This window comes from Quercus lobata, chromosome 1 (genome assembly GCF_001633185.2).
Source record: "Quercus lobata isolate SW786 chromosome 1, ValleyOak3.0 Primary Assembly, whole genome shotgun sequence".
Lineage (NCBI taxonomy): Eukaryota > Viridiplantae > Streptophyta > Magnoliopsida > Fagales > Fagaceae > Quercus > Quercus lobata.
This window is the reverse complement of record NC_044904.1, coordinates 8,879,745-8,906,766: the sequence shown is the minus strand read 5'-3', so window position 1 is coordinate 8,906,766 and position 27,022 is coordinate 8,879,745. Positions and strand designations below refer to the sequence as shown.

The window sequence follows — 27,022 nt, the reverse complement described above, 5'->3', positions numbered from 1 at the left end:
CCCTGTTTTTTTCACATAGAGAGGTTCTTGAAGCTAAAAGAACCGCAAAGATGAGCGGTTCGAGGTTTTTCCGGTCGGACCGTACGGTCCGGTCTGGGTTTCAAAACCTTGGTCAAAGAATAATAATAATGAAGCTTACACGTCATACGTTACAATAGTATCATATTTAATAATAAAAAAGACACAAAAAAAAAAAAAAAAAAAAAAAAAACGCTAGTATCCTCTTGTAATCCTAAATTAACTTGCATTGACTCAAAAATTAAATTGATCATCTTTTAGCTAATATATAATTTTCAAAGTACTAGGGCATGCCTATATGGCGTTCCTTTGATTTCACGATGTATCATCAACATATACTTCTACCTCCATGAGTATCATATAATGATGCAACGTGGACCTAGAGCTAGCAAAATGGTCAAGTTGATGGGGTTCGAGTTAGATCAAGTTTGCGTCCTAAACAGATTGCAACCCTATGACCCTTATCTAGTCTTTTGAGGGTCGGGTCAATCTAGTATGGCATATATTTTTTTACATGCCAAAATTAAAAAATAAAATTGATCATATTGGCTTTATATTCTTCTCAATACAAATAAGAGAACATATAAATATAGAATTTCCATTTTCATTGGGCTGTGTCCCATTAATAATTTGGAGTGGGCTGGAATTATTTCAGAATTGTATAAGAGGATCAATTAGATTTAAGTGTTGCAGTGACAACATGTTAAAGTTTTGAGTTTTTACATTATAATCGGATGCATCCAATAAAATTGAGCAAGCTAGTCTCAGTGATTATGCAGTATAAATATGTCATTTTATGTAAATAATATTCTTGGGGAGGCTAAGCAGCCTTAATTGTAGTCCTGTCAGTTGTTGCTCTTGCAACAAGAGAGAGAGAGAGAGAGAGAGAGAGATTATATTCGGGTCAGGTTTGGTTATCCATAGGCAAGAAATTTGGGTAGGTACGGGCATAATTTTTAGGCCATATTGGATTTGAGGTTCAGGTATCCACATGCATAATTTTATTTTTAGGCCTGGTTTGGGTAACCTAAACTTAGGAGAAGGTATTTGATATCAAATGATGCCATGTCAGCGGTATCAAAATCAAATAAGTGTGAGATATATCAGAAAAAATAACCAACTTACTAACAATTGAAAGACATGCATGTGTTAGTGGCTAGTTATTTTTGCACAAATATCTCTCGTTTATCGGGTTTTGATATGGATGATGTGGTATCATTTGATATAAAATACTTTTTCCAAACCTGGCCATTTAAGTCTTGTCTCTTAGCCTTAAATAAGTAATTTTGAAGCTGCCACTAAAGCATAAATGCTACTACTTATATGGGGGATGATGAACTTGAGTGAAAACTTCTTGAAACTTCTTATATACATGTCGAACTTGAAGTAATTCCCTTTTTGACTGAAAAGGTAGAGAAGTAATTCCCTTAAGTTGGTTTTGTTCCAAAACTTTTAGACTTCCACTCAAATTTTTGTGCCTATACTTAACGTGAGAAGAACCGAGTAAAACTCTTTAATTCTTTTTCAACTTTTGTGCCTATACCAAACGTGAGAACCATTTGATACTCTTAATTTTTTTTTTTTTTTGGATTAAATGGAAGCCTCCTGTCTATCCCTTGTCATATAAATATGATGAACATCTTATAACCTTTGAAATGCGGATTGTTTGTTTATTACAAAAGCTATCACATGAAAAGAAAAGAAAAGAAAAAAAGTACAACAACAAAAATGATGAAGCTTTTGAATTTTTCTCAACCATGCATATCCAAAACCATTGGCCACAACAAAATTCACACAATATTGTCAGATAATGAGGCGCGCTTTCAGCAAATGGAGGAGCGGTTTGATGTGTATCAGAGCAGCTCATCGCCTTAGTCACTGTCGATCAGTCTAAAAAGCGCCGACCAAATCTACAAGGAAGAAAAGTATAGTCTTAAGGATGAGAAAAATGATTTAGAAGAAGAAAACTTGTTTCATAATATGTTTAGAACATGCATGCAGCACGAGGCAAATTGGGGTAACAATTGCTAAAATGAATCATCAGAGCTGTGCCCATATTACATCAATTGGTATCATAGTCACGCTACGCTCCATTGATAGTTCTTAAAACCTCATAACAAGCATTACTTGAAAGGATATGAAAAATATTTAAAATATAAAAAGTTAACTCTTACCAAAATATAGGTAGATCTCAATAGTAATACAAAATACCCTCTCAAAACCCAACCGCAAAATAAACCAAAAAAACTCTCTCTCTCGAATATAAGGAAGGCTACGACTTAAAGAAAGAGTAAAATGAAGCTAAATTATACTACTTTAATCTAAATCAAAATTCCAAATTAAAGTCAGCCAAACCAGTGAAGGATAAGAATTTTACACAGTGAAAGTTAATTAGGTGACTTGTTGAGGAGACCTCCCAAACCAAATAGGACTATGCCGTACTATTGACTTTTTTGTATGCAGCACTACTTATTCAAGCCACACATCATGTTCACACCAAGGAAAGCCATACCATAATATGTCAACTTCCTCAAATATGGATGAGAGAATTGAGAGGATGAATCAGGCTGCTCAACATGGAAATATTGATGCCTTTTACATCATAATTCAGAAGGATGTAAAACTTTTGAAGCACATTGATAAGCTACCATTTGTTAATACTCCTTTACACATAGCTGCATATGCTGGGCACATCCCATTTGCCATGGAGCTGATGAGATTGATGGCCTCATTCTCTAGGAAGCTTAATCCAGATGGGTTCAGCCCCATTCACCTTGCTCTACAAAATGGGCATGGCGAGCTGGTGTGTCGGCTTCTAGAAATTGATGGGGAACTTTTCCGTGTAAAAGGAAGGGAGGGTATCACCCCTTTGCATTATGTAGCAGCAACAGAATGTCACCTTGATCGATTGGAAAAATTTCTCGAATTCTGTCCCCATTCTATTGAAGCTGTGACAATTCGAAACGAGAACGCTCTGCATATGGCCCTGAAATATGACAAGTTGGAGGCTTTTAGACTCTTGGTGCGATGGCTCCAAAAGAATTGGTCTCAAAATTCCATATTGTGGGAGAGTAAAGTCCTGAACTGGCAGGATGAGAATGGCAACACGCCATTTCACATTGCTGTGTACAAAAATCAACCCAAGGCAAGCCCTCTCCATTCCTCAATTATTTAAGAACTAAAGAAACGTTGTAAAGTTTGCAAATTGCTACTAATTAATACATCATGATTATTTTTGGTGTATCACTACATTTTGCAGGCTGTGAGGAGGTTATTATTATATTCTGGTGTTAATACATTCGCTAAGAATTCAGAGGGTAAGACAGCAGGGGATATCTTGGCACAAAAAAATCAAATAGAAAACCGTGAGATCAAGGTAATGCTACGGCGTGTTGGAGCTTTACGAGCTCCATCTCTTCCTAAAGTAACTTTTTATGCACGTAATCTATGGTGCATGTTCTCATCTCTTGAGAAAACAAGAATGCATTGTATTGGAGAATGGACTCAAATATCAGACGACAGACGCAATATGCTTTTGGTGGTTGCTACACTGCTTATGACTGTCACCTATCAAGGAGTACTCAGCCCTCCTGGGGAACTTTGGCAAGATGACTACCTTCCTGAACCCAATACCACATTACCGGCCATCAGAAAATTCAATTCAAGTGCTCCTATTCCAAACGAAGCAGGGACACCTATTGATCTTCGAAATTTTCCTTTTTGGGTGTTCTTGTCATTAAATTCTTTGACATTTATGCTTTCATACTCAACGATTCTTCTTCTCATTCCAAAACAACGCCCAGGGCTGGCTCTAGTATGAAAGCAAGTGAGGCGGTCGTCTAAGGCCCCAAGTAGAAAAAGGCCCCCAAATTTTGGCCAATACAACAATTTTTTATATTATAAACTTATTTATTAAGCACAAAAAATATTAGCCAATAAATAAAATAACATTCTTTTATCAAATAAAAAACAAGGAAAAAGAGAAAAAAATGCTACGTCCACAACATTTTTCATAACAAATCCTAAATAGAAAGTTGTTACTGGCTGTTATTGGTGGGAAAAAAAGTAATTTCAGTGGTGGGTTTAAATTAGAACCAGTAACAACTAAATATTTAGGATTTGTTGTGAAAATATTGTGAATATAACACTTTTCACAAAAAAATAAAAGAAAAGAAAAGCAATATACAAAGAATTTCACAACAGTTGAGTTAGCAAACTTTTACTAGTTTTCATCTAGGTCTACCACTAACATCACATTTTTACTTACCATTACCAATCTGCCACATCAACAATTGTGCAAAGTTTAGTCAATTTTTTTGTGTCTATAAATTTTCTAAAGAAAAAAAGATTTTACATGGTTAATTAATAATTTTGCATCTAAAACAAGATTATAGAATTTAAGTAATATTAATTTTTTTATATAAAAAAAATCATATTTAAATATATGAAAAGTCTCAAGTCAATTTTCGCCTAAGGCGGCCCCTAAATGTATCAAGCCGCCCCTGACAACGCCTTTATCGAATAGTCCGCCTATCTTTTATTTCCCTATCTGTTTGCTATATAGTTTCCTTGACCGTCATAATCCCAACTCGATTTTGGGACATTTTTTGGTATGTTTCTATTGGTCTGTTTCTTTGTATCTTCCTACTAAATACTTCTGCTACTTGCGTAGCTTATGAGGTTTGTCTCTAATTTTCGGCCAACTTTACTCTTTTTTACTCCCCCTCAATTCAAACAGACCATAAAAAACTGCAAGGTTCAATGCTAAGTTGTTTGTTGATTCATTCATGGGGGAAGAATTGATGGGGAAATTTTTATTATATAATTTTTTATTTTTTATTTTTTTATATAAATAAGCCAAGCTTGGAGCTGTATGCATCTTGAATGTGTGTCAATTCTATTGTTTCCTCTCCCATTAAGAAATTTTGAGTGTAAAATTTAGCTAATGTTTCTAAGGCAAGTATCGAATGTCATCAATGAATATAATGTATTTTGCAATAAAGCAAAATAGTTGCCATTGCATTATTTAAGTTTTGAATTTGTAAATCAAATTTGTAATCCAAAAGATGTTGCTTCTATGGGTTTAATATGTACAAAGCAGTCTTGGCACGATGAAAATTTTAATTAAATTTAAGGCCAAAATACAAAAACTTCTACTTGGGTTTGGGTCAGTTGCGAAAACAATCCCGGTGTTTCAATTCTTCCTTTCAACTTCTTGATGTTTTCGTATCCATCAAATTAACCCCTGACCCTGAGACTAATTTCTGTCACCTCTTATGGACAAAAACATCACTCGACAACGAAGATTCACCAACTAACTCATGCCACCATGATTGATGTAGAACAGACCGCCATGGCTTTTCTGGACTCTCATGTGTGCCTGAAATTATTGTGCAAGCTAAAAAAACACTAGTAGAAATCATGGGCCTCGGAGTTAGAATCGCATGAAATTTGGCAAGCTGAACCGAAACGGAATTCTGAGCAATAGTCGTTGCTTTGCCATGAGGTACCCCTGAAAATGGCGAATTCCTTTATTTAGGCCCTGAAAATTGCAATTTTTCCATTTATAGTAATTTTTTGTTTCCTTAATAATTTTTGGCTCAAAAGTCAGAATAAAGTGTTAGGACATATGTGATTCACTTATTAGAAACATATGTCACTATTTTATATAATTGGCTAATCCTTTGACAAAATGCACTTTACTTGTATTTGGGTAGATCTAGGATACGTTTAATACTTCAAGAAACCTTGTTTCAAGATCAAGTGTTTAAGTCATGCAAGTCTGTCCAAGATTCAAGCTGAAAAGTGTCTGTCATTAAAGCTCGACAGCTAGCATCTATCGAGATCCGTTGAGTTGTTCAGGCCCGTGGCTTGACAGCAGCTCGATAGATAGGCATCTGTCAAGGTTTATGAAAAACAATTTTTCAGGATTGTTTTGACTCCAATCCATGATTGTATGTTTGAGTTTTCTTTTCTTACAACCCTAGACATATAAAAGGATTATTTTAAGGGCCGTCAAAGGTGGAACAAGTTGCACAAGTGTTGAGCAAAGTTTGTTCAAGCAAATTGTGACCGGAGACAGAATTTTCCCTAGTTCATCTTTCTTGTGAAGAAGTTGCTGTGTTTGTGCACCGTAGGGTTTTGTAACCAAGGAGCTTCTCGATCTTTATCGTTTGGATGAATTGAAGAACTTTGTATCCAACAACTTTCTTTAGTTGGTGATTGAAGTCGCGTACTAGGATCCGCGCAATTGGTTAATCATGTACTGAGAGCCGTGCATTCAAAAGGAGAGATTGTCACTACAGAACAAGTCCAATTGGGTATTGGGGTAAGGGTTCAACTGTAGATTGGTATAAAGTACTGTGATTCCTTTACTTATAACTGCTTGTTGTGATAATAGAGGATTCTCGGGAGTGGTAACCTTAAAATCACTTGGTGGGGTTTTTGTCATGTTGGTTTTCCTCATTCATAAACAAATCACCGTGTCAATTTATTTTCCGCTGCATGTTAATTTGATTAATTAATAAACTTGGCTAATTAATCAATTAATTAATCACAAGAGATCAATTCGTTTTTGGCCTATCATAAAGTCTTGCTTATTTTAAGACAACCCTTAAGGTTAGTAATTTATGATTTTGCATTTAACTCAATTTTGCCATTTTTGGTAAATTTCAGTTTTTGTCACCTAATCGCATAATTAGTGCGAATTAGGGTTTTGGACGTTTTCTTCAGTATTTATATGTTTTGTAGCCGTCAGAGGCAAATAAGAATATTATCAATAAACAGAGACTTTTGTAAAATTCTTTCTTTGATGGATTCTAGTTTATCTCCTTGTGGATTCAGGGAAATCCCTTGTGGGTTCGAGGTTTACTGTCAAAAGCTAATAGTTTAGTTTTTGTTCCATCAAGAGAGTATCATGTGTGCTTTCTTCAGGCTTCTGCGACATCAATGATGTTCATATTCCCGATTTACATTACTACTACCCTTATTTTGCTATATTGCTTCATCGACAGTCATACTATTTTTGGTTGACCTCTTCTTCTTCTTCTTCTTCTTTTTCTTTGTTTTTTATTTTACAAACTATCTACAATATCTTGATTGACAAGTTCTTTGTTCAAAATACTAGTATTCTAGTGGGTTTTAGCTCAATTGATAAAATTTCTTATTGTTGAATAAGAGATCTAAAATTTGAACCCATTTACACTCAAACTAATCGATGGCTTGATCAAGTTCGAGTCCTAAATAGGTTGCAACCCTATGACCCTTATCTAGTTCTTTGAGGGTCAGGTCAATCTAGTATGGCATATATTTTTTTACATGCCTAAATTAAAAAATATAATTGATCATATAGTGCTTTATATATTCTTTAAGAGAACAAATATAATTGATCATATAGTGGCTTTATATATTCTTTAAGAGAACAAATAAATACAGATTTTCCGTTTTCATTGGGCTGTGTCCCATTGATAATTTGGAGTGGGCTGGAATGATTTCAGAATCGTATGAGAGGATTAATTAGATTTAAGTGTAGTAGTGACATGTTAAAGTTTTGAGTTTTTACATGATAATCGCATGCACTATGTTGAAATTTCCACCATCCAATAAAATTGGGCAGGTCTCAGTGATTATGCAGTATAAATATTTCATTTTATGTAAATAATTTTCTTGGGGAGGCTAAGCAGTCTTACTTGCAGTCCTGTCGGTTGTTGCTCTTGCAGCAAGAAATTAAGGTTTGAATGGAAAAGTTTCTAACTTAAAATTATAGTTCTCTCTCTCTCTCTCTCTCAGATTCGGGTCAAGTCTGGATATCCATGGGCATGAAATATGGGTAGGTATCAGTTACGGGCATAATTTTTAGGCCAGATTGGGTTTTGAGGTTCGGGTATCCACAGGCATAATTTTTAGGCCAGGTTCGGGTAACCCAAACCTGGCCCATGGTCATCTAAGTCTTGCTTCTTAGCCTCAAATATGTAATTTTGAAGCTGCCACTAAAGCATAATTGCTAATACTTAGATGGGGGATGATGTAATTGAGTGAAAACTTCTTAAATACATGTTAAAGTTGAAGTAATCCTTAAGTTGGTTTTGTTCCAAAACTTTTAGAATTCCATTCCAATTTTTGTCCCTATACTTAACGTGAGAAGAACCACCTAAACCTCTTTAATTCTTTTTCAACTTTTGTGCCTGTACCTAACGCGAGGACTTCCATTCCCAACTTTTGTGCCTATACCTAACGTGAGAACCATTTGATACTCTTAAATTATTTTTTTTTGGATTAAATGGAAGCCTCCTGTCTAATCCCTTGTCATATAAATATGATGAACATCTTATAACTTTTGAAATGCAGATTGTTTGTTCCTTACAAAAACTATCACATGAAAGAAAAGAAAAGAAAAAAAGTACAACAGCAAAAAGATGATGAAGCTTCTGAATTTTCTCAACCATGCATATCCAAAATCATTGGCCACAACAAAATTCACACATTATTGGATAATGAGGTGTACTTTCAATGAATAGAGGAGCGGTTTGATGCGTATCAGAGCAGCTCACCACCTTAGTCATCGTCAACCAGCCTAAAAAATGCCAACAAAATCCACAAGGAGGAAGAGTATGGTCTTAAGGATGAGAAAAATGATTTAGAAGAAGAAAACTCCTTTCATAACACATATAGAACATGCAGAACGAGGCAAATTGGACATCAATTATTATATCATCATCGAGCCATACCCACGTTACATCAATTGGTATCATAGTCACGCTACACTCCGTCAATAGTTCTTAAACCTCATACCAAGCATTACTAGAAAGGATCTTAAAAATATTAAAAATAAAAAAATAGGTCTAATAAAAAAATAGGTAGATCACAATAGTAATGCACAATACCCTCCCAAAATCCAAACGGATAATATTTTTGTTTGTGGTGCTTAGTTTGTGTTTGATTCAAATTATATATATGATTCAACTCGATATTAAAATATTATGTTTTAACTAGAGATTTTTTGAGACTTTGTCCATGGAGCAGAAACTTGGGCCCATTGTGAATATGTTGTGTGAGAGATAAATACTATTGTTTTAGATTAGAGTTGTTGTTTTAGAAAGAAAAACTGTATTGCAACATCTTATATATTTTCCTTAAAAAAAGTGAAATTATTGCAATTTCGTGGACGTGGGTAAATTACTGAACCACATAATTTTTATTTATTTATTGTGTGATTGCCTTGTGTGTGTTATTTTTCTATCTGTATTTCATTTCTCACTGATGTGGGAATTTGTGTATATTCCCCAAAATAAACCTAAAAACCTCTCTCTCTCTCTCTCTCTCTCATATAAGGGAGAGGCTATGACTTTTTTTGAGAAAGAGCTAAACTATACTACTATAAAGTTGGCTGGCCTGACGTGGAACACAATCTAAATCAAATAGAAATAATTAATATTCCAAATTAAAGCCAGCCAAACCAGTGAAGGAAAATAATAATTTAACACAGTGAAAGTTAATTAGGTGACTTGTTGAGGAGACCTCCCAAACCAAATAGGACTAAGCCGTACCATTGGCTTTGTTGTACGCGGCACTACTTATTCAAGCCACACATCAAGTAGTTCATACCAAGGAAAACCATACCATAATATGACAATTTTCTCAAATATGGATGAGAGAATTGAGAGGATGAGGCAGGTTGCTCAACAAGGAAATATTGATGCCTTTTACCTCATAATTCAGGAGGATGTAAAACTTTTGGAGCACATGGATAAGCTACCATTTGTTGATACTCCCTTACACATAGCTGCACAGGCTGGGCACATCCCATTTGCTATGGAGCTGATGAGGTTAAAGCCCTCATTTTCTAGCAAGCTTAATCCTGATGGGTATAGCCCTATTCACCTTGCTCTACAAAATGAGCATATCGAGCTGGTGCGTCGGCTTGTAGAGGTCGATGGGGACCTTGTCCGTGTCAAAGGAAGGGCGGGTATCACTTCTTTGCATTATGTAGCGGCAACAACAGAAACAGATGATCACCTTAATCTATTGTTAGATTTTCTCAAAGCCTGTCCCAATTCTATTGAAGATGTGACAGTTCGAAATGAGAGTGCTCTGCATATTGCCTTGAAATACGACAAGCTGGAGGCTTTTCTACACTTGGTGCGATGGATGAGAAGGAATTGGTCTCAAAATCCCATATTGTGGGAGAGTAAAGTACTCAACAGGAAGGACGAGCAGGGTAACACGGCATTGCACATTGCGGTATCCAAAAATCAACCCAAGGCAAGCCCTCTCCGTTCCTCAATGATTTACGTACAAAAGAAATATCATAAAGTTTGTGTTGTGAACATCTATATATAGTGTTATTGTCTAAACATGCCAAAAATTCATTATCTTTAATGATTCACTAACTTAGCAAATTGCTAGTAATCATGATTTTTTTTTTCTTCTTCAATCATAATTTAAAAAAGAAAAACAAAAGAATAAAAGCTCATGTATTTAGATTGACATTTTGCAGGCAGTGAAGCAGTTATTATATTCTGGTGTTGATGTAAACATTAAGAATTTAGAGGGTAAAAAAGCAGGGGACATCTTGGCACAACAAACTCAAGTAGAAAATAGTAAGATCAAGGTTATGCTACAGCGTGCTGGGGCTTTACCATCTTCATCTATTCCTCAAGTTTATTACTATGCACAATACCTATGGACTATATTCTCAAGGCTTGAGAAATCAAGATTACATTTTATTAGTGAATGGATCGAAATATCAGACGACAGGCGCAACGTGCTTTTGGTGGTTGCCACACTGCTTTTGACTGTCACCTATCAAGGAGTACTCAGCCCTCCCGGGGGACTTTGGCAAGATGACCAGAGTCCTGGAGCCAATCAAACCAATATCACATTACCGGTCATAAGAAAATTCAATTCAAGTGCTCCTCTTGAAAACGAAGCAGGGACACCCATTGGTCTTAGAAATTTTCCTTTTTGGGTGTTCTTGTCATTAAATTCTTTGACATTTATGCTCTCATACTCAACAATTCTTCTCCTCATTCCAACCCAGCACATTTATCGAATAGTCCGCCTATCTCTTATTTCCCTATCTATTTGCTACATAGTTTCATTGACCGTCATAATCCCAACTCGATTTTGGGAAATTTTTTGGTATGTTTCTACTGGCCTGTTTGTTTGTATCTTCCTACTAAATTCTTCTGCTACTTGTGTAGCATGGTCTTATAAGGCATTACTCTAAAAGACTGCAAGGTTCAATGCTAAGTCGTTTGCTGATTTGTTCATGGAGGAAGAATTTATGGGACAAAAATTATATAAATAAGCTAAGCTTGGAGCTGTATGCATCTTTATTGGTGTGTCAATTTTTACTTTTGTTTCCTCTCCCACTAAGAAATTTTGTGTGTAAAATTTAGTTTATGTTTCTAAGGCAAGTACCCAATGCCAACAGTAGATATAATGTATTGCAAAATTTGAATTTGTGAATCAAATTTGAAATCCAAATGATGTTGCTTCTATAGTTCTATGGATTTAACATGTGCAAAGCAGCTTAAGGCCAAAATGCAAATCACTTGGTTTTTGGTTAAATGCAAAAACACTCCTGGATCTTCCTTACAACTTGTTGTTTTTATGAAGATTTACCAACTCGTGCCACTGGTCACGTGATGGTCATATTCCCGATTTACATTACTACTATTATTTTGCTATATTGCTCATTGATCTATTCTTCTATTTTTTATGGTACTTTTGTTTTCTTCTTCTTCTATTTTTATTTTTACTAGTATTTAACCCGCGCAATGCGCGGGATCATTTGAAATCTCATAAGTAGCAGAGAAATTTGTGTAATAAAATAATTTTTTAAAGAAAAAAATTGTTGTAAAGTGTGTATGATACGTTAGTTATCAATTTGTTTGTTTAATTAATCCAACCAAAACACTCAAAACTAACTAAAATTTCTTAGTTCATATACAAATCAAAGGAAAAAAAAAAAAAAAAAACAATTATATGATTGAAGCATTTGGAGCGGTATTCTTTTATGACCAATGCTTCCATCTTCGGTAGATAACAAAATCTACTTAGCTCATAACCAAATCAAAGAGAAAAAAAAAAATTTGTAACATTCTATTTCAACTGAAGTAAATGCTACTTGTGGAGGTAATAGACTCCCATGAGATTCTAAAATTAAAGCTACTATCTTCGAAGTTGAAACTTCTTTCAGGTTTTCATTGAATTAACATGTTTCTGATTTGTTCTTAAATCAATCTTGAAGTTTGAGTTGCACTTCTCTCACAACAAAATATGGTTTTTTCACAAAACTTTTAAGGATTCTAAGGACAAAGTTTCATGGCATCATGCAATTTTTTTTTTTTTTTACTTTGTCCATGATCCTATATATTTTGAAAGCAAATGTTCCAAGCTACAGAAGCACTCTGTAACAACATATTGATTCATATTTATTTGTACATTCAGGCTAAAAATCATAGTTCAGCACAATCTGTTCAGATAAATTAGAAATCTGTTTTGATAAGACATAATAGAAAAATATAGAAGCAGTTGTCTTAATCTATGATCAATATATAGCAGGAGCTTTAACATAAATATACACTCACATATCAGAAGCTTGTGTTTGAACCAAAAGAAAATACTTAAAAAGCACTAATACAGTCATAGTAACTTAACAGTACATTCTGTTTACATTCAGTTTACTCTTCTAAAGAAACATACGTACATTCAGTAAGGTAGTTCTAAAGAAACATATGTACATTCAGTAAGGTAGTTCTAAAGAAACATATGTACATTCAGTAAGGTAGTATATACATTAGAGTTCAGATTTTTTTTTCTTTGATGCATTTTGTTTAGTACCCTTTTGTTTAAAAAATATGGTGTCTGATTATATGAAATGACAAATTTCTATTGTTATATGGGATGATACATCATCAATAATTGTTACATTGTTCTACCATGTGTGATGGGAGTATAATTCATAGACTAAAATGACAGCATCCAAAAATTGTGTTTCTTTTTGACATTCCCTAACAGGACCCGTTTTGTGATTGACAGACTAATCTAATGCCAGAAGTCCACTGAAGTTGTTTGAGACTCATTCCATGTCTAAGTCTCACTTCGATTCTTTTTTTTTTTTTTTAACTTTTCTGGCCTTCTGTTTATTTCTTTAAGGGCTAGCATTAAACTGAAGCCGTGTAGCAGTGAAGGTCAAAACAATAAGGGAAGCACCAATTGTACATAATCTTAACCATTCTATTTAGTATCATTGTTTGTAAAAGGGCATGAATGTGGTAATGTTCATGAAAGGATTATTCTACAAAACGTAATCATCATTCTAGTAGCTAATTTTTTGCCCACAATATGGAGTTTGGACCATCCATTCAACACACTATTATTTTAATCTTTTGAAATGTTCTTTAACCATAATTAGCTGACCCTGATAATTATGTAAATAGAGTGGAATATTAAAATTAGTACTTGAATCAAACCAAAGAAACAAAAAGCAAGCATGTAAGAAAGAAAGAAAAAATTCAGGCTATAAAACTGTACACTAAACAAATGGTACAAATTACCATTGTTCAAATACATTTTAAAAATAATATAAAAAATCTTCCACGCCATTAATACAGCCAGCAAATGTGACCTGATCTGCTAATTCAGCACATGGACACACAAATTCAACAAAACAAAGTATTCAACAGTATGAAAGATTGAGGCTAACAATTAAATAGATACTAATATAAGATACTCAAAGTTTACAGTTTCAGATTTCAAAGTTCTACAATTTCAATCACTCTTCAAAAACAGCAGATCAGGTAGAATGTAAAACAGGAACCAGCAACTAAATAGAATTTTGTAGTTGCTATTTTCTCTTCTGACTCCATACAGCACAAAGAAAACTTTGGAATTCTAGGCCTTTTAGATTTTACACTCCTTTCTTCATACCATAACACAGCACCACAATGCTTACATACATAAGAAGGTGGGCCAAAATTCCAAGGTTCAATAGCATTACCGGGTGAATGTAATGAACAATTTTCATGATTGACTACCATTTTGTTTCTCTTTTTTTTTTTTTCAGCAATGACTATTTTCCTGTATTTTCTAGCTTCAGCAACTTCATTTTGTAAAGTATTTTGTATTTCATACTGTTTTCTTTTGGATCGCTTTTCAAACATCATCGTCCATCTTTTCTGTCGTTCTAAACTTGCATTTTCCATTTTCTCTTTTACTATTATAAGATGGAAAAACAAAAGTAAAATTAGCATCTATTTTAAAAGTGAAAGAGTACATATTTAATAATCTTCTCAAAGCTACTTTTGTTCTAATTTTTTTTTTTAATCAAGCATCAACATATTATAAAGAGATATAGATCTAAATAAAACCAACAAAGGGGAATTTGGGCTTAGCATCTGTTTTAAGAGTCAAATGATAAAAAGATACTAATCTAAATAAAAGCAACAATGGGGAAATTTGGCAATACTAACCTCTTTATTTAATTCAGCAGTTCTTCTTGAATAGTAAAAAAAAGGTCTTAAAATCCAAAACAGAGATGATAAACCTACAATAGCACGTGAGAATGTAAATGCCATTGAAAACACAAAACATGGCAGGTTTATTTGTATTAAACAGCAAAAAACTATCAGTTTACTGAAATAATTAAAAATAAAGTAATTAATACTAAGAATGAGACATACACAATTAAAACAAATGACTATACAAAATAAGTAAAGCTAACAACAACAACAATTACAAATTTAAAAACACTGCCAATAAACTGAACCTAATAGCCTGAGCAGTACAAAAAATAAAAGATACCAAGTCTAATACAACAATTTTGAAATAAACATTAGGAAGGAAAATTTAAAAAAATAATAGTAAGCATTCCAATAAATCAAAACAATAAATCAGAAGAGAAACAATAGTAAAATAAAATACTAAGAAGAAAAATACAAAGGCAAGAATAGAAGTGAGTGTGCTAAATATGTTTAAAATCATGAAATTTGGTGTAAAGATAGAATTAATTCAGATGTATTCTTTGAAACTTGAAATCTGAATTAAAATTCGAAAATCAAATTTTAATGCTAAGATAAGAAGCTAGAATGGGGTAATTCTTATGGATTACGTCATAAACAACCATCCAAACCCACAAAATGTTCATCCAACAGGTACAAACTATCAGTCGTGATAGAACATGATAGAATTACAATGACAATACCAACTTCAATGAAATACTTCAATTTAAATTACTTTATCAAAACTGAAACAAAATTGTATCATAATTATATGATTTTGAAATTATGTAGACACAAATAAAACTGAAGCCCCACTTCAAAAACCGAAAAAAGCTTTTTAGTTCCTCAAAGCTTTTCTAATCAATCTAATGAATTACAAAAGTCAAGCCAAAAACAGAAGTTAGCATCTTGCTATATTTTAATATTTTTCGTCACACTTATAATAGTAATTGAAAGTCTATAAATGCATACTTTTGGATGAGCACATCAACCAAAAAAGCTTTGCTTTTACACCAACAAAGAAAATGTCTTTATAACAAAAGAAGTGTAAGACTGTTGAAGAAACAGATTAAAGAACCAAATAGATATGAAGAATGTAACTGCAGGTAAATTGTACCTTCACATAAACCATGCATGTTACTTAAAGAATTAGTCTCATAAATATGGTCATTAACAAACTCTTCAAAGTAAACAAAAAATAACATTGACCAAATATTCAAAATCCCACACTCTCAACCCCCCTTACAAATAACAAAACAGGTAATAGAGAAAACCAAAAAACCCAAAAATTATAATTTAATTATTAAGTTTAAAAGATAACCAACCATTAAAAGTTAGGTAGGTTTCAAAATTTTAGAAACTATATTACAAAAAGTTACTATTGTGAAACCTACAGTTGGTACACTCCTCCATGGATCTCAATTTAAAAATACATTTGAGCAGTTCATTGAGTTGCAAAGCTAAATTTTCAATAAAAACACGAAAACTAACACCAAATGGTGGGTGCATCCACATATGATTAATTTTGCGAATTATAAAAATCAATAGCTACTGTACATGAAACACTTTATGCTAAGGACCACAAACTAAATATTCAAAACTGGCTTGAAATTGTAATTAGCAGTTATACAACCCTCAAGATTACAAAGTAAAATATCTCAAAAATAAACCAACAAAGACATAAATAAATAAACAAAACATAAAAGCAGTTCCTACTTTCTAATAAATCAAAAAATGAAAATAAATATCAATAGAGGTATATTTCAATACAGAAATAAAAATAAAATTAAATATCAAAAAAGGAAAACAACAAAGAAGATTGTATATTCCAAGCATTCAGTTTTTTTTTTTTTTTTAAATACAATCTAAACAGAAATCTGCCAAACTAAAACTAAATTTAATCAATACTACAATCGAACAAAACAGGATTCAAGAAATTGCAAAAATAAATGAGAAATTAGGGGAAAAGGAGGAAAAAATGCATACCTTCGACTATACCCATTTTTCCCTGGAAACCCTAGAAACGGCAAATGAATAGAAAACAAAAAAAGAGGGAAAAATGTCTACCTTCTGAATTGTTTGTTGTTGAAGAGCAGAGATGGGATAGTTTATAAATCATCTGTTGCAGAGAACGAACAGAGGTTTCCACCGTTGCAGAGGTTTTCACTGTTGTAGAGGTTTTACTTTTCGTCTATTTATACTACAATTGAACAAAACAAGATTCAAGATATTGTAAAAATAAATGAGAAATTAGGGAAAAATGGGGAAAAAATGCCTACCTTCGACTACACCCCTTTTTATTTTCCTGGAAACCCTAGAAACGGCAACTGAATAGAAAAAACCAAAAAGGGGGAAAATGTCTACTTTCTGAATCGTTTGTTGTTGAAGCAGAGACAGGTTAGCTTCTAAATCTTCTGTTGTAGAGAACGAACAGAGATCTCCACCGTCGCAGAGGTTTTCACTGTTGCAGAAGTTTTATTTTTCGTCTGTTTGATAGGTTGAAACACGCAAGCCCGATTTGTGTGTTTAAAGGTGCAGCGAAGTATCGCTAGTCTGAGTGAGTCTGAATTTTGATCAGGAAATACGGATTGGATTTTAGGGTTTTTGTTTTTTTTTCTTTCCTTTTGTTCTGTGGAAAAGCGGCTGGTGTTTTCAAAGGGCTTGCGTTTTTTCTTCTTTTTTAGTTTATTTTTTATTTTTTTTAATAAGCGGATTACTGTCTGAAGATGAACCACTCCAAACGCACCGTCCGGTTTTTTTTTAAGTTTAAACTCCATACGTGTCAGTTTTTTAGATAAGCATTTTTCCTAACGTGTCAGCACGTGGTTAAAGGCTTCTGCTATTATATATAGTATTAGATTTATGAATTATCATCAATATCATGATAGATAAGTTATTATTAGTTTTGAAAATGAGTAAAGACATAATTCATTATTTAATATATTAATATTTATATACGTATTTTTTGAAGAAACGATGAAAGAAAATGATGACATAGTCGCTGATGTGGTTGAACAAAAGTGTAATAATAATAAATATTATACTTTAACTTTTAGATATTATATAGATTTGTTCTCTCACTAAGAAATTTTGTGTATAAAATTTAGCTTATGTTTGGAATGGCATAAATACCCAATGTTATCTTTGGATACAGTGACAAAGCCTAAATTTAGGTTTATGAGGGGAGATCTTCCTCTTCTCTTAGCCTCAAATATGCAATTTTTGAACTGCTACTAGGATAAATGGGGGATGATGAACTTGAGTGAACTTCTTGAAACTTCTTAAATACATGTCGCACTTGAAGTAATCATCCCTTAAGTTGGTTTTGTTCCAAAACTTTTAGACTTCCATTCCAACTTTTGAGCCTATACCTAGGGGTGGACTTAAGATTTCAATTTAGGGGGCCGAAGCGTAAGAAAAAAAAAATTCTAATAGGTATCCATATAGTAGTAACAAAATATCAACCAAGATAAATACACAAAATCATTGTTTCTTAATACATTAATATGTAATTATCTACCAACAAAGACAAAATAATACAAAATAATATTGTTTCTTAAGAGCATCAGCTGTTAAAAAAAAATTTATTTTTACAAACCAAAACTTATTTTTGCTACTTTAATATAGTATTTGAAATGTTTCGTACAGTAGTATTTTTGGTATTTGGTGTTCTAAATACTAAATATTTATCATTTATAACATCTGATGCTAATACTGTAATATTGGGCTAACTAAGATTTTTTTTTTTTTTTGTTAAAATTTTGAGTTTGATAGTTGCTAATTGGGCTAGGCTAATTAAAATGGAGAGGTCTAAATCTTTGAAAGAGGGAAGTGCAGCTCTAGAAAAAAAAAAAAAAAATATATATATATATATATATATATATAACCAATAAAAAAAAATTCTCTTTTTTTCTTTGGGCTGGGGGGCCCAAAATTTCTCTTTAATTTTTTTCAACTTTTGTGCCTATACCTAACGTGAGAACCATTTGATACTCTCTGTATTTTTGGGGGATTAAATGGAAGCCACCTGTCTAATCCCTTGTCATATAGATATGATGAACATCTAATTACTTTTGAAATGCGGATTGTTTGTTCCTTACAAAGAAACTTTCACATTAAAAAAACAAAAAAGAACAACAACAAAAAAATTATGAAGCTATCTAATCTTCTCTAGCATGCAAATCCAAAACCATTGGCCACAACAAAACTCACACATTGTCAGATAATGAGGCACACTTTTAGCAAACAGAGGAGCGGTTTGATGTGTATCAGTCTATCAGAATCAGAGCAGCTTGCCGCCTTAGTCATTGTCAACCAGCCTAAAAAGTGCCAACAAAATCTACAATTTGTAGAGGAGGAAGAGTATGGTCTTAGGGATGAGAAAAATGACATAGAAAAAGTGAACTCCTTCAAAATGCCAGACCTATACAGAACATGCAGCACGAGGCAAGTTGGAGTATCAATTGTTATCAGAGCCACGCCCACATTACATCAGTTGGTGTCATAGTCACGCTAAGCTGCATAGTAGTCCTTAAAACCTTATACCAAGCCTGACTAGAAAGGATCTAACAAAAACTAGTAAAAAAATAAATAAGTAGACACGATAGTAATACAAAATATTCTTGCAAAACCCAAATGCAAAATAAACCAAAAATCCTCAGATCACTCGAAAATAAGGAAGGCTATGACATAAGGAAAGAGTCAAGAAGAAGCTAAATTATACTACTCTAAAGTTGGCTTGCCTGACGTGGAGCACAATCTAAAATCAAAAAGAAATAATTAATAATCCAAAGCAATTCAAATACGTGAAAGAATAAGAATTTAACCCAAAGTGAAAGTTAATTAGGTGACTTTTTGAAAAGATCTCCTAAACCAAATAGGATTAAGCTGTACTTTGGCTTTGTTGTATGCGACACTACTTATTCCAGCCACACATCAAGAAGTACATATCAAGGAAAATCATACCTTAATATGGCAACTTTCTCAAATATGGATGAGAGAATTGAGAAAATGAAGCAAGTTGCTCAACATGGAAATATTGATGCCTTTTACATCCTAATTATGGAGGATGTCAAACTTTTGGAGGACATCGATCAGCTAGTAACAACTACCATTTGTCCATTTGTCGATACTCCTTTACACATAGCTGCATCTGCTGGGCACATCCCATTGGCCATGGAGCTGATGAGATTAAAGCCCTCATTTGCCTGGAAGCCAAATCCAGATGGGTTCAATCCCATTCACCTTGCTTTACTAAATGGGCAAACCCATATGGTGCTTTGGCTTCTAAAGGTCGATGGGAACCTTGTCCGTGTCCAAGGAAGGGAGGGTATGACTCCTTTGCATTATGCAGCAATAACAGAAGATCACCTTGATCTATTGGACAAATTTCTCAAAATCTATCCCAAATCTATTAAAGATGTGACAATTCGAAATGAGAATGCTCTGCATAGTGCCTTGAAATACGACAAGTTGGAGGCTTTTCTACACTTGGTGCGATGGCTCAGAAAGAATTGGTCTCAAAATACAATATTGTGGGAGAGTGAAGTCCTGAACTGGAAGGATGAGGAAGGCAACACAGCATTGCACATTGCAGTATCCAAAAATCAACCCAAGGCAAGCCCTCTCCATTCCTCAATTATTTACAAACTAAAGAAACATTGTAAAGTTTGTGTTGTGAACATCAATATTGTCCCACTGTATGATCAAAATTAAGAGCTTAATGTCTAAAAATGATTCACTAGCTTTGCAAATTGCTACTAATTAATACATCATGGTTATTTTTGTTGTATCACTAAATTTTGCAGGCTGTGAGGAAGTTATAATATTTTAGTGTTGATATAAACGCTAAGAATTTAAACGGTAATACAGCAGGGGATATGTTGGGACAACAAAATCAAATAGAAAATCGCGAGATCAAGGTTATGCTACGGCGTGCTGGAGCTTTACCAGCTTCATCTCTTCCTAAAGTAATTTATTATGCACGTGACCTATGGTCCTTATTCTCATATATTGAGAAAAAATAAGAATGCATTGTATTGGTGAATGGACCGAAATATCAGACGACATGCGCAATATGCTTTTGGTGGTTGCTACACTTCTTATGACTGTCACGTATCAAGGAGTACTCAGCCCTCCTGGGGGACTTTGGCAAGATGACTACCATTCTGAAGCCAATAGCACATTACCGGCCATCAGAAAATTCAATTCAAGTGCTCCTATTCCAAACGAAGCAGGGACACCCATTGGTCTCAGAAAATTTCCTTTTTGGGTGTTCTTGTCATTAAATTCTTTGACATTTATGCTCTCATACTCAACAATTCTTCTCCTCATTCCATCCCAGGACATTTATCGAATAGTACGGCTATCCCTTATTTCACTATCTTTTTGCTGAGAAATTATTGTGTACTCTCGGAGTACCATAAATGCGTACTCCCTCCTCTCACATGAATGTTCATGGTGGAACCCACCATGAGAGGAGAGAGTACATATTTATAGTACTCCGAGAGTACCTAATAATTTTCCCTGTTGGCTATATGATTTCATTGACGGTCATAATCTTGACTCGATTTTGGGAATCTTTTTGGTATGTATATATTTGCCTGCTTCTTTTTATCTTCCTACTAAATACTTCCCGCCACTTGTGTAGCATGGTCTTATAAGGCTTGTCTCTAAAAAAGGCAGCTGCAAGGCTCAATGCTAAGCGTTTGCTGATGGAGGAAGAATTGTAGGGGAAAAAATATATAAAATTAAATAAGCCAAGCTTGGAGCTATAGGCATCTTAAATGTGCATGTTTGTCAATTTTTATTTTTGTTTCTTCTCCCACTAAGAATTTTCAAGTATAATATTTAATTAGCTTATGTTTCTAAGGCAAGCACCCAATGTCATCTACTCAAAATTTGCAATCCAAACGTTATTGCTTCTATGCATTATAATGAGCAAAGTGGCCTTTGCGCCTAATTATATATTAGGCCAAAATAAGTCATCAGTCCCTAAAGTAAAGTTTATATAGCGTTTTCATTTTTAAAATAATATTTTGAATACCTTTCTGGACCTTATCACAACTTTGTCTATTGGAATGAGACGTATTGACATCGGCCTATATAGGCATATTCACCCTCTCTCACATGGGATGGTCCCACCAGTGTGAGGTCTACCACTGTGAGAGAGTAGATACATGTAATACCAGTATACCACATCTTGTCGATCTGGCGCACTTGCTTGCATGAAAGTCTCAAAACTAAGACGAGTTCATACTCCAGTTTTCAGTGCTGCGTGCTGGAAATAGTAGTAGTCCTCGCGCCCTGCATTTTTCATAATAAACTTGTTGCTAGCAGTCCAAATTGCTATTGCCCAAACCAGCATGGGCCAAAATTACGCGTACAACTCTCTGATCTCTTCATCTTGACTAATTGGTAGCTTTCAAACCTTTTTTTTTTTTTTTTTTTTTTTGCTGAATATTCAAACTACTTTACATTGGGCACGATATTTTCACATGAATTATCCTTGTTAAATATTAACATTGATACACCATGTTGAATATGCTAGTATAGATGCGGAAGCGAAAGCATAAAGTATAAAACACAATAACACACGAGGTTTACGTGGTTCAGCCTAACGGCCTACATCCACGGAGGAAACCCTAAAGGGCTATATCAATAATATATTAGAGTGTAGTACAAATCCTGTGTTATAATGAATCATAACATGTGTATATATAGTAGACTAAACCCTAGATTAATAGACTTCTAGTACAAGTAGGAGACTTGACTTGCACACAAAGTAGAATTAGACTTGGGCCTATGCTAATGGGCTAATATATCTCTAACACCCCCTCTCAAACTCAAGATGGAAGCTTGATGAAATCTTGAGATTTGATAAGGTTGAGAAGATCCCTTGAATGAAGTTTGGCTCTGTGACGGTAGTTTGAGGAAGGCAATGGTCTTGCAGTGTTGATGCGACTTCAAACGGTGGCTTGACTATACCGGAGAGTTTTGACGGCAGCAGTAGGAAGCCAAAGAAGATGAACGCAGCGAAAAAAAAAACACCGAGGAAGACAAAGATTGCTCTTAAAAATACCGCAAGGACAGAAAACCATGGCCACAAGAAGGTGGCTCTGATACCATGTTAAATATTAACATTGATACACCATGTTGAATATGCTAGTATAGATGCGGAAGCGAAAGTATAAAGTATAAAACACAATAACACACGAGGTTTACGTGGTTCAGCCTAACGGCCTACATCCACGGAGGAAACCCTAAAGTGCTATATCAATAATATATTAGAGTGTAGTACAAATCCTGTGTTATAATGAATCATAACATGTGTATATATAGTAGACTAAACCCTAGACTAATAGACTTCTAGTACAAGTAGGAGACTTGACTTGCACACAAAGTAGAATTAGACTTGGGCCTATGCTAATGGGCTAATATATCTCTAACAATCCTCACATGGCACAACTTTCAGGTTGTTAGATATCAGCCATTTCCGCGTCACTAGACTACAAAGTAATAATATATCAAAGATAAGGTACGGAGTGAAGCTCGTGGAGGATATTGACGAGAGGAAAAAAAAAAAAAAACTATATAAATTTTTAAAAAGGAATATTCAGGTGAAAGGAAAGAAATTTCTAAGGTGGGAAGCTCATTAGAGGAAAAAATAATTTTAGAATATTTTTCTATTATCTTGTTTGGGAGTTCTAATAAAAAGAATGAAAAGTTCATTCATTTGTTTGAAAGTTTAAATAGGAGTGAATGAAATGAGTAGAAGAAAACACTCATTCATTTTTATTTCCTTAAAACCTCTAATATTCATTCTCTCAAAAATTAAGAGGAATTGGAGGGAATGAAATTAGATTTAACAATTTTTTTACTAAAACTCCCCAAATACCCATATATATATTCAATCATTTATTTTAAAATATGGGTTAACAATAATATTTTCATAAAATAATTTCATTCATTTATCTCTATATTACTCCCAAACAAGGTTACTTACCTTCCAATCATTTCTATTCTTTTCCATTCTTTTATTTTAAAACATCCAAACAATATTACTTAATTACATTTAACTCATTTCATTTCCATTATTTTCCTTTATTTAAATGCATTTAATTCCATTCCATTCTTTTTTATTTCTTTACGATCATTCCATTCCTATATGAACTCCTAAATGACGATATAAGATAGAGGAGGAAAGAGAAGAAAAGAAGGAAGGTCAATCTTTTTTTTACTTAATCACTAATCTCTATGACGAGTGGATGACCTGGACTTTTGGGTTCCTTCTTAGAAGTTTGGTGGTTCCTTCTTAGACTTAGATGATTACTCCATTAACTTCTTCACTCTAGCTATAAAAATAGACGCTCTAACTTTCTAACTTTCAGCTTCCATCATTTTCTTCACTCCAGCTAGCTGCACTAACTTTCAACCTCCACCACTTTTGTTTCATACTAAGGGAAACCCTACCTTGATATATCATAGCCTTGTCTAGAATGGATGAGAAAATTGAGAAGTTGAAGCAGGTTGCTCAACATGGAAATATTGATGCCTTTTACATGTTAATTCGGGAGGATGTAAAGCTTTTGGAGGCTATTGATGAGCTGCCGTTTGTTGATACTCCTTTACACATAGCCGCATCAGTTGGGAACATCCCGTTTTCCATGGAGATGATGAGATTAAAGCCATCACTTGTCAGCAAGCCAAATCTAGATGGATTTAGCCCTCTTCACCTTGCTCTTCTAAATGGGAAAATTGAGATGGTGCGTAGGCTTCTACAGGTCGATGGGGACCTTGTCCGTGTGAAAGGAAAGGAAGGTATCACCCTTTTGCATTTTGCAGCAGCGATAGATGATCACCTTGATCTATTAGTTGAATTTCTATCAGTTTGTCCCCATTCTATTGAAGATGTGACAATTCGAAACGAGACTGCTCTACATATTGCTCTAAAATTCAACAATTTGGAAGCTTTTAAACTCTTGGTGGGATGGCTCCGACAAAATAGGTCTAAAAATGCCATGTTTTGGGAGAGGAAAGTTTTAAACTGGAAGGATGATGAAGGCAACACTGTATTGCATGTTGCAGTATCCAAAAATCAACCCAAGGCAAGCTCTCTTCATTACTCAATTTACATACTAAAGAAACTATAAAGCTTGTGTTGTAAATGTTTAAAACCAGCCTGCATGATCATAATAATCGATTAAGAGCTTTTATTGTACTTTTTTGTACTTCCTTAATTTTAAGTATTGTTAATGATTTTAGGATTTGGCTTACCTACTTTTTAAAAACGAATCTTCTTTTGTTTTAATGAGAAATTTCTACATCATCCACTAATTAAATAAAATATGGGAACTAAAATATACTACCATTTGCCTTTGTATGTTTAAAACAAAATGACATGTATATTTAAGAAAGTATTACAAGTAAACCAAACCCATGATTTTACAATCAAATTAGGATTCGTTTGTGGTAAGGTATCAATTAAGATAATTTTTAGAATATTTGTTCTTATTTTCAATTAAATTTTCACAAAGTCTTTAAATTGGCCTCCAAATTTGTTAAAAAAAAAATAAATAATTTTGAATTTGACCAATAATATTTTCAGATGAGTTTTCTCATTTTCTTATTGGTGGATTATGAGAATTAATTGTGGTTTTACAAATTGATCAATAAACCGAATGTCTAAAAACATGCCAAAAATTACCTTTTAATGATTCACTGGCTTCACGACATTTACACATGCAGGCTGTGAGTCACTTATTAGCTTCAACATATGATGTTGATGTAAACGTTAAGAATTTAGAGGGTAAAACAGCAAGGGACATCTTGCAAGGATCAGAACAAACACAAGCGGGCAGAAAGATCAAGGTTATGCTACACCGTGCTAAAGCCTTAAAAGCTTCATCTCTTCCTAAAGTTACTTCTTATGCAGATTACTTAAGGCCCAAAGTCGGTCGTCGTGAGAAGTTTCGAATACGCCGTACTCGTGAACAGCATACAATATCAGACGAGCGGCGCAATGTGCTTTTGGTGGTTGCTACACTGCTTATGATAGTGACTTATCAAGGAATACTCAGCCCTCCCGGGGGACTTTGGCAAGATGACTACAATCCTGGAACCAATGAGTCCAACACCATAGCACCGAACGGCAAAATTAATACTACTCTTCATTCACAGGAAGCAGGGGCTGTCATAGGTTCTAGAAAAACCTCTTTTGGGTTTTTCATGCTGTTAAATTCTGTGACATTTATGCTTTCATTCACGATTATATTTCAGCTCATTCCATCTGGGTATTGTTATGTGATGTTCCAAGCAGCCCTTTGCTTCCTATATTTTTGCTATTTGGCTTCATTGACAGTCATCAAGGCTTCAACTGGGACAGGTGGTTTTTTAATTTCTGGTTCTGCCCTGCTTTATAATATCGTGGTACGAATGGAATTAACTAATTGGAGAAGATGGTGGCACAAGGCTAGTCAATAAAAGACTGTAAGGTTCAATGCTAAGGGGTCTCCCGATTCGTTCCTGGAAGAGGAAAAGTAATTAGTGGGGATACCTCAATGTTGGGCTAGAAGAGCTACGTACCTCAACTCAATGAGAATAGATGGAAAACATAAAGCTGTATGCATCGCATCTGGAATGTATGTCAATTTTTGTTTTTTGGTTTTCTTCTCTCCAATATCATCTATGCATTATCTATTTTGGCTAGAAATCCTACAGCTACTACCTGAACCCCTCCCTCCTCGTACCCAGGGAGGCACCAATCCACCTAAGTGGCCGTTGGGAAGTTCAGGCTACTTATTACTTGAGTTTCCGTAACTATACGTTTATAGACATTGATAACTTATAATAAAATAAATTATCAAGAGCTTTATACTTTAACTAACACTTTCTGATGTTCAATGGAGATGTCCAAATTCAAATATCCCTCCTCCAACAATCAAATTATCCAAAAAAAAAAAGTATAATAAATTAAGCTTTTAGGGTTTGTAAGAGGGTTCACATTGAGCTTAACAAAGCCCCCATTTTTTTGGTCTCTAACAAACTTGCCGACACCAAAACAATAATTTCAAAAACTACAGTAACTCAACAACATCATATAGATATGATGAACATCTAATGACCTTTGAAATGCGGATTGTTTGTTCCTTACAAAGAAATTAAAAAAACAAAAAAGAACAAAAAAAAAAAAAAAATGATGAAGCTATTGAATCTTCTCTAGCATGCATATCCAAACCATTGGCCACAACAAAATCCACACATTGTCAGATAATGAGGCACACTTTTAGTGAACGGAGGAGCATTTTGATGTGTATCAGTCTATCAGGCAGCTAGCCACCTTAGTCATTGTCAACCAGCCTAAAAAGTGCCAACAAAATCTACAATTTGTAGAGGAGGAAGAGTATGGTCTTAAGGATGAGAAAAATGACATAGAAAAAGAAAACTCCTTCATAATGCCAGACCTATACAGAACATGCAGCACGACGCAAATTGGAGTATCA

General features: G+C 34.1%; 4 protein-coding genes across 4 annotated transcripts; all 4 read left to right on the top strand.

Moving 5' to 3' along the window:
• Positions 1-2,554: 2,554 nt before the first annotated feature.
• Positions 2,555-3,838, top strand: LOC115994642 (ankyrin repeat-containing protein BDA1-like). Its single transcript, XM_031118862.1, has 2 exons — positions 2,555-3,163; positions 3,278-3,838. Exons 1-2 carry the CDS (start codon positions 2,555-2,557, stop codon positions 3,836-3,838), a joined length of 1,170 nt encoding a protein of 389 aa, XP_030974722.1.
• A 5,804-nt stretch (positions 3,839-9,642) lies between these two features.
• On the top strand, positions 9,643-11,379 carry LOC115975888 (ankyrin repeat-containing protein BDA1-like). The gene is made up of 2 exons (XM_031096962.1): positions 9,643-10,278; positions 10,514-11,379. The coding sequence occupies exons 1-2, from the start codon at positions 9,643-9,645 to the stop codon at positions 11,243-11,245; spliced, it is 1,368 nt and encodes a 455-aa protein (XP_030952822.1). The 3' UTR covers positions 11,246-11,379.
• An 8,114-nt stretch (positions 11,380-19,493) lies between these two features.
• LOC115994638 (ankyrin repeat-containing protein BDA1-like) lies at positions 19,494-20,859 on the top strand. Its single transcript, XM_031118851.1, has 2 exons — positions 19,494-20,138; positions 20,330-20,859. The coding sequence occupies exons 1-2, from the start codon at positions 19,494-19,496 to the stop codon at positions 20,345-20,347; spliced, it is 663 nt and encodes a 220-aa protein (XP_030974711.1). The 3' UTR covers positions 20,348-20,859.
• Positions 20,860-24,019: 3,160 nt separating this feature from the next.
• Positions 24,020-26,152, top strand: LOC115994629 (ankyrin repeat-containing protein BDA1-like). The gene is made up of 2 exons (XM_031118841.1): positions 24,020-24,667; positions 25,233-26,152. Exons 1-2 carry the CDS (start codon positions 24,020-24,022, stop codon positions 26,001-26,003), a joined length of 1,419 nt encoding a protein of 472 aa, XP_030974701.1. The 3' UTR covers positions 26,004-26,152.
• The last annotated feature ends 870 nt before the right edge of the window (positions 26,153-27,022 follow it).